This window comes from Lycium barbarum, chromosome 2 (assembly GCF_019175385.1).
Source record: "Lycium barbarum isolate Lr01 chromosome 2, ASM1917538v2, whole genome shotgun sequence".
NCBI classification, from domain to species: domain Eukaryota; kingdom Viridiplantae; phylum Streptophyta; class Magnoliopsida; order Solanales; family Solanaceae; genus Lycium; species Lycium barbarum.
The window spans coordinates 146,076,310-146,089,051 of NC_083338.1; the positions used below are offsets into that span (position 1 = coordinate 146,076,310).

A 12,742-nucleotide genomic window follows, 5' to 3' on the forward strand; every position below is an offset into this window, starting at 1 on the left:
AGAAGTGAAAACATAACTAGCATAGATTAGCATTTTGGAGGAAAATTTTCAGTTTGCACATCAAAAGGAGAAACATGATGGGAGTCGCGCAAAACTATCTTTCCTAAATTTTATGTACTCTACTAAACTAATCATCCATCAATGCCTTGTTCTGAATCTTGATTCAACCCCCTTGTTGTTGTTCTGCTGTTATCTACTGAAACTTACCCGACAAAATATTAGACAAAGAAGTGCAGCAACATTCTTTTCTCCTGCAAAAGTCACCAGTTGTTCATTAGAGAGACAAATTAACATATGGCCAAGGACAACCATAAAACTTGTTAGTTGTTAGAGTCCACTGAGAATACAAGAAAGTGACACATTGTTATTATAGACATGGATAATAAGGACAATGGCCCTCAAAAGCCAATTATATGGTGTTGTTTAATCTCTAGTAGCTTAGCATATATGTGATCATGTTTCCCATTTTTCATCCATAATTAATGTGCTAGAATTGACATATTTAGTTCTTTAGTTATTCTTGCACATTGTCTCCAGCTAGTATACAATAAAACTAGCTGTAAGCCTGTAAGTATAGTTGTCTGCAGACTATACACAACATTGCAAGTTAGATCTTTATAAATATCATGAATAATTTAAATCAAGAATTGTAAATTCAACAGAGATGAACATTAATAAATGGATCCATTATAAATATCATGAATATTTTAAATCAACGCACATGATCTTTATAAATATCATGGATAATTTAAATCAAGAATTGTAAATTCAACAGAGATGAAAATTAATAAATGGATCCATTATATATTGTGTTGAAGATGTAACTATATTGCCTTTTCCCCCCTAAAATCCAATTACAGAAGCTCATTGTTTTGTCTTATGCAAAGTGTAAAACATACTGTATATTTATGTCCTTGAACTCCCAAAATATGACTTCAATAGAATAAAAAAGTTCTCGTTCATTGTAAGTTCAATATAAATCATATTCTTAGAAGCATTATGTACCTGGCTTACTAAAAGCCTTCACTGCTTGAGGTTTCAGTACTGTCACTCTCACTGGCATTCCTTACTCTTATGATATACACCTATCAAAGGAAAAGAAAGAGTTAGCCAAAAATTTCCAAGTAAGAGCCTCAAAATGATAAATGTGGCAAAGAATTGAAATATTGATCAAAATTTCAAAGCAATCGTGTCAACAAAGTTATTGTACAATTCGAAACAACACATTATTGGACATGTTGTTTTGCATCTCAACTTTCCTGAACATGAAATTTGAGGTAAAGATGTTCAATGACAAACTCTCAAACATCCTTTTTAAGAAGGGTCACCTTAAATTTAGTAGGACGTATCAAATGGAACAAAATTGCATCTCCATCGGACAAGTCATGATCCACAGCAAACTTCTTCCATCCACCACTAAGTCCATTTTTTTGGGCCAAGTATACTGTTGGCCACTCTTCTCCCCTTTCATCTATTAAAGTGATAGTGTCATCTCTTCTTGGAAGATTCTTCCTGCAGAAATTAGATGGCAGACCCTGCATTATGAGTTGCAAAAGAGTTAGTATGCGCCAAGTTGGGGTCGCCTATATGGATCCTCACTGTCGGTGTCGTTCCAATTAAGCATCCTCCATTTTCATTCTATTTAATTCGATGATCGAATCACACAGCAGGTTGGCGGCAGTAAATACTTAACCACAACAATAGAAAAGACTATAAAATCCTCAAAAGATTGCAACAATATTGCTTAACTCATTGTGTGGGCAATACATCCTGCATCCAGTTATTCCTAGCAGGCTTTCAGAGACATAAAGAGAAGATTTAGGAAGTTCATATTTTTGTAAACCTCAGAAAGTACAGATCACCCTATTGTGATAAGGTTATTGCAAAAAACACACTTATATACTAGGGATTTTTACGCAAATAGCCGGCAGGATTCACTGATACATTTCTTAGCTGATATCAATAGATTATACATTGATATACACGGTTATACACATACTATATATGTATACATATATTATACATCCACCGGCTATATTTAATTTAAGCGGTTGGGGTGACGGCTATTTAGGTTAATTGTTCTTCTTTTAATGACTGAGAAATCCATCTAAAGCTGACTCTTTGGGCCAACCGAAGCCTACGAAACTTGGGTATGATGGGGCCCGCCCTCTCTACCCTTCTTCACTTAAATACAATGTTAGATTGGTTGGCATAGTGCTTGAACCTGCAACCTAAAACACAAGTTCCTCAACCTTTGCCACTTGAGCTAAACCCTGGGGTCGGGTCACTAAGCATGAACTTCTTTTGGACCACTATTCATACACTATGGAAAATGCAAACTGATAGTATCTAAAGAGGACTATATAATCAGTGAAAGTTTTTGGGCAAATATAAAACTTCAATCAATCAATACCAATCAACTGTGCCTCAATCCCATTATACTCTCTATTTTCCCACTTTATTCATTTCAACACTGAATTATTTTACCAACTTTTAAGGCAAAAATAAGACTTATGATTGAATAACTCACCAGCCAAAAACCTCCAGAAACATGAGAGGGAAGCATTGATCTAATCAAGATAGGATAGTCTGATCCAAGACTTGCTTCAAGTTTCTCTGCTTTCACTATGGAAGCATTCCTTTCTTCATCCGAAGCATATACAAAATTCGACTTATCCCTCTTCGTTGGAGTAGCCACCCTATACACACAAATATGAACCACATTACATAACATAAATAATAGTAGTATAAGCTATTTCATTTTCACCTGCAACAAAGAAAAAAACCAATTTTTTTTTTTTTTGTGTTACCTTCTAGGTATCATCACCCTTTCATAATAAATCACCTGTCCTCCAAAATGGGTGGATGAAATTTGTTAAAACAACCCCAAAAATAACCATAGAGTACTTTAACTGGGACCCAAAATGAAAAAGAATCAGACAAAAAAAAAAAGGTACTTCTTTGTATTCAGGAGCAGGGTTTTTAGCAACACGAGGTGATCTTCGGACAGCAACTAGCTCTGTTGCTATAATCCGAGGTTTCGTCTTCTTCATCTGTGATTTCCCAGAAACAAAAACAAAAAAGCACAAAGAGAAAAAAGAGTAAAACATGAAAAAGGGAGGACCTTTTATGCAAAAGAGAGGGATAGATAAAAGAAGAGGAATGTACAGGAGAAGGTTTGGGGGAAGTGGAACTCTTGAGAGCTTGAGAAAGAAGAGGAAGATTGAGTTCCTCTATTCTTTTCTTGTTTTCTTCCAATCTTTGCTGGCGCAACTCTTCATATTTCACCATTTTTTTCTTTCTTTCTTTCTGGTTGTGGGATTTTGAGTAGAAAATAGAGAGCGCTATTGAGCAAGAAGATGAAGATTTTAACAAAAAGGTAAAGTTCATTCTTATAGAAAGTAGAGACTAGAGTCGACCGTTGGAATAGCACTTCGACTTCAGTCACCCACCCACGCACCCCCTTGGTACCTGCCCCATTAGGCCATTACTTCTGCATTTCTTGAATAGTGTACGGAATTTGCTTCTCATTGGGTAACTCTGTCTAATCAAACTGCCAAATTAGCCATTTCAAATCTTTTTCTTTTTGTGGTAAGATTTTTAAAAAAGTTTCCTTTATTCTGGCAAATTTAAGGTCGTATTACTTACTAGTGTAAATGCTTACACGCGTTGGATGTTCGTAATAAATCAATTCGACTTACCATGTTTGAGTGATTAAATGAAAGTAAACATATACACTAATTAATAATGATTAAGTGATATGTATATTTAAACACATGTTATGAATTCATTGCTTTGATGTAAGTAAAAATTTCCCTTAATACTCCGTTTGTTCACACTATTTTCCTTTTAATCTGTTAAAAATGACATGTTTTTATATTAGAATACAACTTAAATTTGAACATCTCATTTTACTTTCAATGATATGATTTTTTGTAATTATAAAGATATCATAATATGTTTAAGATCTAAAGTAAAAGCTTTTCCTTCTTTTTTTTTTAAAAAAAAACATCATATCTAGTCAAATAGGTCCCCATAAAATGAAACGGATGAATAAATAGGAATAAGAAATGGTTAAATAGTTTCACACTATTTTTCACGAACAATCACTATGTTTCAATCCCAAATATGTTAAATCAATTAAATGAATCGGCAATATCCATTTCGTACGGTAAAAATTTCTATTAACTACTTCTATATATGCCAACGGTCAACCCAAGTACGGAATCGATAATATTAGCAAACTCACACAACAACAACATACCCAATAAAATTCCACAAAATGAGATCTAGAAAAGTAGAGTGTACGCAGATCTTAACCCTACGTTAGGAGGTTTCTTAGGAGGTAGAGGATATGAGCGAACTCACACAAGTGACGTTATTCTCTTTGAGAAAATACTGTTTTGCTTTCATTTTCTGATAACTATGTGGACCAAGGAAGATTTTTCCTCAAAAATAAGGTTCCCTCAAAAGGTTTCACTTGAAGTAGTAGCTAAACACCTCAAAAGTAAAGACACCCACTCTTGTGAGTGTTTGACCCTTTCTGATTCTAGAACCAAAAACTGTAAATACGAACACAAACAATATTTCTCTTGAAGCTATTCATGCACGTGAATATTACATCTCAAGAGGTCATTTACGAAACAAGGTTCTAAATATTAGCTTGTTTATATGCTACATCATTGGACCCCACTCGTAGGACTACAATGGTATGTTGTTTATAATCTACACCAGCAGAGTGAGAAATTCTGTACAATCAGAGTAATGCAAAAATGAAATGAAAGCTTGGTAACAGTAACACTTAGTAAATTTATCTTTTTACACAGCAGACTCCATCCAAAATTTAGGTTAACATTTAGCCGATTTAAGTAATATACCTCCCGATTCCAGAGCATTGACTTTATTTCGCCAACAAAAGAACAAGCAGAGCCTAAGAGTCATTGTCATTTTTTCCTTTTCCATGGCATTCTCACGTCTCTGTATTCTTGATATCCTACAATCTTGAACGACGAATGCATTTCATAGGATTGAAAGGTGAATGCCTTCTTGTTGATGCAAATGATACTTTCCTAAAAGTTGGTGATGACCTTATGTCCCAGTCTTCAACAACCTTTGGGACACACACATCAAATAAAATTTGACCAAGAACACCATGGGCATTAATTCTTGGTGGGCTTGATAGAGGAATGTATCGTTCTTTCTGTTCGTGCTGAACTGACCCGCCATTACTGCCCTCGTGATACTCCATGGAGCTGGGAACAATGAAGTGGTCATTCAACTCAAGAGCAATTCTCTGGAAGCTTTGGTTTGCAGTAGCAGTGGCTTTTCTAAGATTGCCTAAAGGCTCAGATATTTCATCATGTGTCCCTTCCAACCCCATCTTCTCCCCTTCAAGTTGACGAATTCTTTGAGAATAGATCATCGCAGCTTTTCCAAGAACCTCAGTCACTGCAGCCTTGTATTCAAGTTGGTGGTGCTGATAGTGACCTGGTTGATGCAAAGTCACAATCGAAGACTTCCATCAAAATCACATGATTGCGAAAGCTGTAAAACATGAATCCGCATAATAACCAGAGATGTAATATCCTATTCCAATTCCAAGTAGATGAATCCTAGTTTAAACTTTGAACGTTGGTGTCTCTAACAATTCCATAAAACAACAAACTTGATTTGGATTTTGAAAACAAAATATGATGATGGTGTCCAGGCCCGCTTGTGAGCCCCTGGAGTGTTCCACAAGAGACCTACTATCTCCCACCAGCACATGTGCCGAGTTAACTCTACCCATTAAGGCTTAGGCAGGTTGAAAGAAATCACCTAGTATTTTTTGCTTTGCTAAGATTTGAACCTGAGATTTCATGGTTCTCCTCCACTTTCATTGACCACAAAGCCACACCCTTGGGTGCAGAGCGACATAGATTGAATTGCAATTGAAAATCTATGGGAAATTTCAACAAGACTTCTTTGGAAATGGGGAATTACAGAAAGAGAGACTGATTAAAGAAGTACATGAATATCTGTCACTCCAGTTCTTGCAACTAGGTCTTCCGATCTATACTCTTTCCTAAGCTACTAAGCTCCGTGAAACTTACCAGTGTTAGCACGTAACCATCAATATCTAAAGGCCATTACTAGATACTTAAATCCAAAGTTCTAGTGAGGGTCATTGTCTGTCCCTCTGCCGACAGTAATTATCAGAATCTAAATAGCAAATATAGTAACGTCTGGAACACGAAGCAAGAAAGATCTCAAAGGATTAACACCATACCTACGTGAGGGGAGCTACTCCATTTTATTAGTTTGACATCAGAACCCAGATCTTTAAGTCGCTGAGCAAAATTCCAAATAGTTTGGCAGGGAGCAAGATCATCATCTTCTGAGCACAATATGAGATACGGAGCTCCCGTGCTCTGTGAAAAACAACATTACTATGTCAAGCAGAAAATACAAGGGAGCAACAGCCATAAGTGGCATCAAAAGCACAGAGGCACTCACAACAGAAGCATATAGAGTCTGCCAAAACTCGGCACGGTGCGACTCAAATCTGCTAAGGAAGAGGGCATCCAGACTGGAAGCAATTCCATTTGCTATCCACGAGGCTAGAGGCGGAGGACGTGACATTCCAAGAACTGTTGGATGTAGTATAAATCTAGTACCCAGATCACTAGTAAAGTCAACTGGAGAAGAATCGAAAATGTAGCCCGAAAGACAGTCTCTGACGAGTCGGAACTCACCCTTCATATTAAACAAATTATCAGATCAGAGATCACTGACAATGTTATCACGTTACTTTAAAAATAAGACAATGGACTGTCACAATTAGGAAGCAGGGGTGGCGGAGGGGACATAAGCTTCTAGAAGATAAGGCAACCAAAAAATAATAAAACGAAGAAGAGGATTATGACAGGTTAACGGTGTTCCTGGTGTATATGTATCTTTTAGGTTGAATTGAACAGTGAGCTGGAAAAATAGAAAACATAAATCATGTTATGGAATGGAAACTAATTTTTTTTTTTTTTTTTGCAGCATAGAACGGAAACTAAATTAACATTTAAACACTTGTTGATACTCAAGATAGTTTCATTAGTAGCAGACTAAACGAATCATATCTAAAGACTTGGAAAGGACATAAACATGATGAGAAAAAAAACATAATGGAATATACCAGATTGGCATGCTCTTCACATTTGCCCTCGATTATCTGTTATCAATTAAAGAAGAAAAAGTTAGTTTTTTCAAGTAGAATACACTATAATGGAAAAGAAAGAAATACTTCAATCTCATGTACATACGGGTAATAATGGCCGTATTACATTTTTCAAATAATTTTCGAAGAAATGTTGTTTACCTGGAGAACCTTGTACATGCATGATTTTGGTCCACCAGAAAAAGATGCAAAGACAACAGGGCATGGTCTAACCTTTAGCTCCTACTCATACAACATTAAAACAAAATGGCCGTTAGAAAATCATAACATGACAAAAAACATGGCTATTAAAGTTTATATGGTAATAAGCAAGTCTTCCTTCTTGTTCGAGTAGTTTACCAAAAGGAACAGAAGAAAACAAAATATAAGGTCATGGAATATACAATCATATGTTAGAGATTGTATAACCATTTGCGAGTAAATGGGAAAAGGAAAAAAGAGCAGCCCGGTGCACGAAGCATCCCACGTTCACGCAGGGCTTGGGAAGGGTCGCACCTCAAGGGGTGTAATATAGGTAGTCTACCCTGATGCATCAGTGACGGATTCCACGACTCGAACCTGTGACCTAGTCACATGAAGACAACTTTACCGTTGCTCCACGACTCTAAATGGGAAAAGGAAATATACAGAAAAGATAAGTCATCTTTAACTTTGTGAATTTTATTAGATTTAATGACTTTGAATATCTCTTTTTAGCGGGGGCAACGCTATTCAACCATGTCAATTTCTTTCAATCAGTGAGAGCAGTTGTTAGGAGGCTCTTTTAAGATATTATATCTTTCTCTGTAACCAGGCAATGGGTTTACTAGGGATTCGCATGTGATCCCAATTTCGAAAGGCGTCAGAAATACACAAAGCTCAAAGCATGTTTGCTATAAAGTTGGTGATGACTTGCACCAACTTTTGGGAGATTGCTTGTTGGGCCACTCCCACTCCTCTCTGAGATAGGTTAATCTTGAATAACACACTCCCATAGAAGCCAAAGAGGCTTCAATTTCAGATCATCTGAAATTCAGATAATTGGTTTCTCATGGGGTCACAGTTTATAGGAGTAAGATCGGGTCTAAATCTTTCTTCTCATTTTGGACTCAAGGACTTTGCGGTTGGCCTCTTTGACACAGCTCTCATGGAACTTTCTCACCACAGCCCCAATTTTTTATGAATCAGATGTGGATTTTCTCCTTCGTAAGGGTTCAAGACTTCTGGAAAGGACAACATTTTTCCTCTGAGCGTGGATAAAATGCCGACTCAAATGCCTTAGACTCCCAATATTTGGTGGGAAGAAGTAGTTGAAGAGTTGTGACACTCCTCGATTCTTTTGGTCCTTAAGATTTTGCTCTACGTAAACTAGATCCTTGCATCTACTCTTTTTTGCTGTTTTGCTTTAACACCTCCATTTTGGCTTTACATTATCAATACAAATACCTGGCTTTACCAATAGAAGAAAAAAGATAGTAACTTCACTTAGGGCTAACCTCAACAAGCTCATTCACAATCTCTGCTGCCAGTGCTGCAGCTTTATCAGGAAAAAACCTGCAAGATTAATGAGTAAAAATCTCTTTAGTTTTGCATTGCAAGTTCTCTTTCTTCAAAAATCGGACTGTACGGAAAAAAATAGCGAATACTGTGAACATTAGCAATAATATAACTAGAAGTCCAGAATTAGGGTAAACTTGCGATTATCCTAGAATCCGCCACCTTTTCTTTGATCAGTAATAAAAGCATTCCATTAATGAGCATCCTCTGGATGCGGAAATGTACAAAAGATATAATTGACTCCTATCTGAAACTTAAAGAGCCAACAAAATCCAATAATTGATTTACATCATTTACATCTGCCACCTACTTATTCTATATTCCTATCCGACAGGACAAGACAGAAATCTCCGATAAAACTTTTGGAAACTCCAATAAAGATGATACTAGAAAACCAAGGTATATATCAACAAGTTACATTTTGGATATAGGAACATAAAATACCTCACTTCCACAGGCCAGAGTTCAATTCTCTATATTAATTGACATCTACTAAACATGGATAGGTCCATGACATGTTAAGTTCAATTTCTGTACCATCAATTCTCTCTGTCACAGTTCTTCAAAAACCATTTGAGTCCCGCCTAAATTTTTAATTACATTGCTCGAAAGCAATCCCCAACCTAAATGAACTCAAGCCTATCTTCATGACGTACTTCTATTAATCACAAAGTCATAACTAATTCAGGCAAATTCCAGCAAACTCAATAAGAACAAGAAAAAAGGAACTTATTTTCCAACAATAACAAACACCTAAAAAAATCAAAGAAATGAAGCACAAGAACAAGGCAAGCAAACATGAAACTTCATGATATGCTTCTATTGATCATAAAGTCATAAAAAACTAACTTTTTAATTAAATATAGGCAAACTCAATAAGAACAAGAAAAAAGAAGATATTTTTCAAAAAAATAAAAGAAATCAAGCACAAGAACAAGGCAGGGAAACATGGAGCTTATCATTATATGATCCTCAATTGGGATTAAGACTTCAAGAATAAGCTAAAAACAGAAAAAGAGAACATACATGTTAAGGAATTGAGAGTGACAAACAAGTGAATTCCATCCAAGAGAAGAATAAAGATCAACATAGTTCTTGATGTGTCGATCTTGACTTGACATCCATGCAAACACCACAACTATTCCTTCTACTTTCCCTCTCTCTTTTCTCCCCCAATAATACCTCCCACCAAATCCCCACATCCTTAATTTCCCCAAATCTTGAAAAAAAAAAAATCTCCAAACCCCACAAACCAAAACCTCTCTTACAAAGGTACAACAACCAAGATTCAAGCTAAATTTTTTTTTCTTTCTGGTTGTTTGTTTCAATAACACCTTTCCCCAAAACCCAACATCCTCAATTTCCACAAAATCTTGAAGGAAAAAAAAAACTCCAAACCCCACGAATCAAAACCTCTGTTACAAAGGTACAACAACCAAGATTCAAGCTAAAAATTTGATCTTTTCTAGTGGGTGTTTGTTTTTTTCTCGATATGTGTAGTGATAAATAAACTATTTGCAGTTTTTAATTTTTATATATATATATATCTGTGTGATAAGGGGTACCTTCCCCCAAAACCGCTGTTACAAAGGTACGAAAAATAGATTCATCAAGCTAAAAAATTTGATCTTTTTTTGTGGGTGTTTGTTTTTTTTTTTTCTCGATATGTGTAGTGATAAATAAACTATTTACATTTCTTTATTTATTTATATCTATATTACTATTATTATTACTACTAATATATAGGAACATGTAGTAAAGTTTGTCGTCAGTCCTCCGCCCCCCTCCCCCCCACCCACACAAAAAAAAAAAAAAAAAATGGGTCCCAATCTTAAAAAAAAAAAATAATAGTAGAAAAAATGTTTTAAAAAAAAATAAGGTGGGCTCCAATCTTTTATAATATTAGAGATTAAAAAAAATTAATGTGGGGTCCACTATTCTATAATAGTAGAGATTAAAAAAAATTAAGGTGGATTCACGTGAAGAATTAGGAGACAATTGTAAAAGGTGGGGTCTACGTGAAGAAGTAGGAGACCACTGCTAGGAAAAAATTAAGGTGGTTCACGTGAAGAAGTTGAAGACAATTGTAATAGAAAAAATAGGATATTTAAATAATGATAATAAGTTCAGAAAATGATAAAGGTACGCTTAGAGAAAATGTAAAGAAGAGAAATTCGGGAAAAAAGAAATAATGATTTAAATTGAACACAAAAACTGCTAAAGAAGTCACAAAAGCAAAACATTTAAAACTTATACCTTTGGGTATAAGTTTAGACACATACGTCTCACACCAATAATGAGGAATAACATCAAGAAGATGAAATATAAACAATTTTAAAAATAATTAAGGTGAGACTCACTCTTCTATAATAGTAAAAAAATTAAAAAAATTAAATTGGGACTCACTTTTCTATAATAGTATAAATAAAAAAATAAATTCAAGATGGAGCCCACTTTTCTATAATAGTAGAGATAAAAAAAAATATGGTAAGATTCACGTGAAGAATTAGGAGATCCACCTCCTACTCATGTAAAAAAAGAAAAAATAAGGTGAGAATCCACATGTGTGTTGTAGGTCCTACCAAAACTTTCTCCCTATTTTTTAGGCTCATTGTCACTTATGCCCTTATTTTGTGCTGTTGTTTAATTTTTGTCCCTAAAAATAAAAAATAAAAAAATAAAATTGTGGGGTATAAATTTATATTTCTGCATCATAATATCTCACAAGTTATGTTCCGCACCATTAAAAACTTATGGCCACTACGCATTAAGTTTAGCAAAAATAACAGCCTATGTCTATTTGGGAAAAATATTTACCTGAAATTACTCATATTTTTTATATTACCCAAAATAACCCTTTTATACATTATTATACACTTTTATATAAGATCGACACATTCTGTACAGTAAGTGTATAACGTTGTATATCGTGTGTATCAACACTATTGTAAAAGAAGTTGGTTATACAGATGTAAATTAAAAATATAACTACATGGATATAATATTTTATGCTGGATTATATATTATTGAAATTATTCCTAAAATTAATTGCTAAAAGCAAAAATTAAATACCAGCCCATTTGAAGGACAATTCGTGCAATTTCTTCCATTTTTTAATTTGTAATGGACAAATTCAAGCATGAGTTGAAGAAGTGGACCATCAATCAAGGGCAATTTGGTCAAAGCACTTGCCATTTTCATTAGTTAAAAGTAGAATCCTACTATAGCTTAGTACTAAATATATTCGTACTCTTTCAATTTTGCCCCTGCTCATAAAAATTGCATCACAACAAATGATGTCATTTCAAGTAGCAGGTATTAATTATGTTTTTGCCACGTGTCACTTTTACACTCCTTTTACTTTTCACTATTTTATCATGCTCACATAATTCCACTTAATAAACAAATAACATTTGTGTATATGTATTAATGTTCATCTATATATATGCATCGACAGTGTAAATTTAGGTATGTTTATTAGCAATATAAAATATATATGCTATTACTACCCAATATATAAATCTTTACAATTGTACACAACGACATATACATAGATACATTATATAATCCAAAGTGGTTTCGTCTAAAAAAAAAAGAAAAAAAGTGAACCCCACCACCTCCAAGCTCATGTATAAAAAAAAAAAAAAAAAAAGTGGACCTCATATTAAAAAAAATAAAGCAATATAAAAAAAAAGTCAACCCCATATTAAAAAAACAAGCAATGTCAAAAAAAAAAAAAGGGGCACTCCATATTAAAAATTTAAATAATATTCATGTAATTCCCAAAGTATCCCCATTAAGTCAATAATGATGAATTAATTGTTACATGCGTATCAACTCATTAGTGAGAGCAAATGAAATTATTGTGCAGCAAAAAATATAGACCCCATATTATTGCTTTTCTTCAAAAGGTTAAGTAGTCAAACCATACAATTTCCTTTCTTTTCTTATATTAGCCTGAGATCTAATCTAGATATTTAACTGTTGTATTTAATATTT

The 12,742-nt window shown here is 34.5% G+C and overlaps 2 protein-coding genes across 2 annotated transcripts; both read right to left on the reverse strand.

Annotated features, from left to right (window-relative positions):
* On the reverse strand, positions 1-3,512 carry LOC132627875 (B3 domain-containing protein At5g42700-like). The gene is made up of 7 exons (XM_060343488.1): positions 3,169-3,512; positions 2,958-3,053; positions 2,811-2,845; positions 2,531-2,699; positions 1,329-1,535; positions 1,006-1,085; positions 1-251 (listed from the first exon to the last, which is right to left on the reverse strand). Exons 1-6 carry the CDS (start codon positions 3,388-3,390, stop codon positions 1,014-1,016), a joined length of 801 nt encoding a protein of 266 aa, XP_060199471.1. The 5' UTR covers positions 3,391-3,512; the 3' UTR covers positions 1-251; positions 1,006-1,013.
* A 1,123-nt stretch (positions 3,513-4,635) lies between these two features.
* LOC132627876 (uncharacterized) lies at positions 4,636-10,380 on the reverse strand. The gene is made up of 7 exons (XM_060343489.1): positions 9,770-10,380; positions 8,683-8,740; positions 7,349-7,429; positions 7,166-7,201; positions 6,496-6,735; positions 6,269-6,410; positions 4,636-5,487 (listed from the first exon to the last, which is right to left on the reverse strand). The coding sequence occupies exons 1-7, from the start codon at positions 9,943-9,945 to the stop codon at positions 4,994-4,996; spliced, it is 1,227 nt and encodes a 408-aa protein (XP_060199472.1). The 5' UTR covers positions 9,946-10,380; the 3' UTR covers positions 4,636-4,993.
* Positions 10,381-12,742: the final 2,362 nt, after the last annotated feature.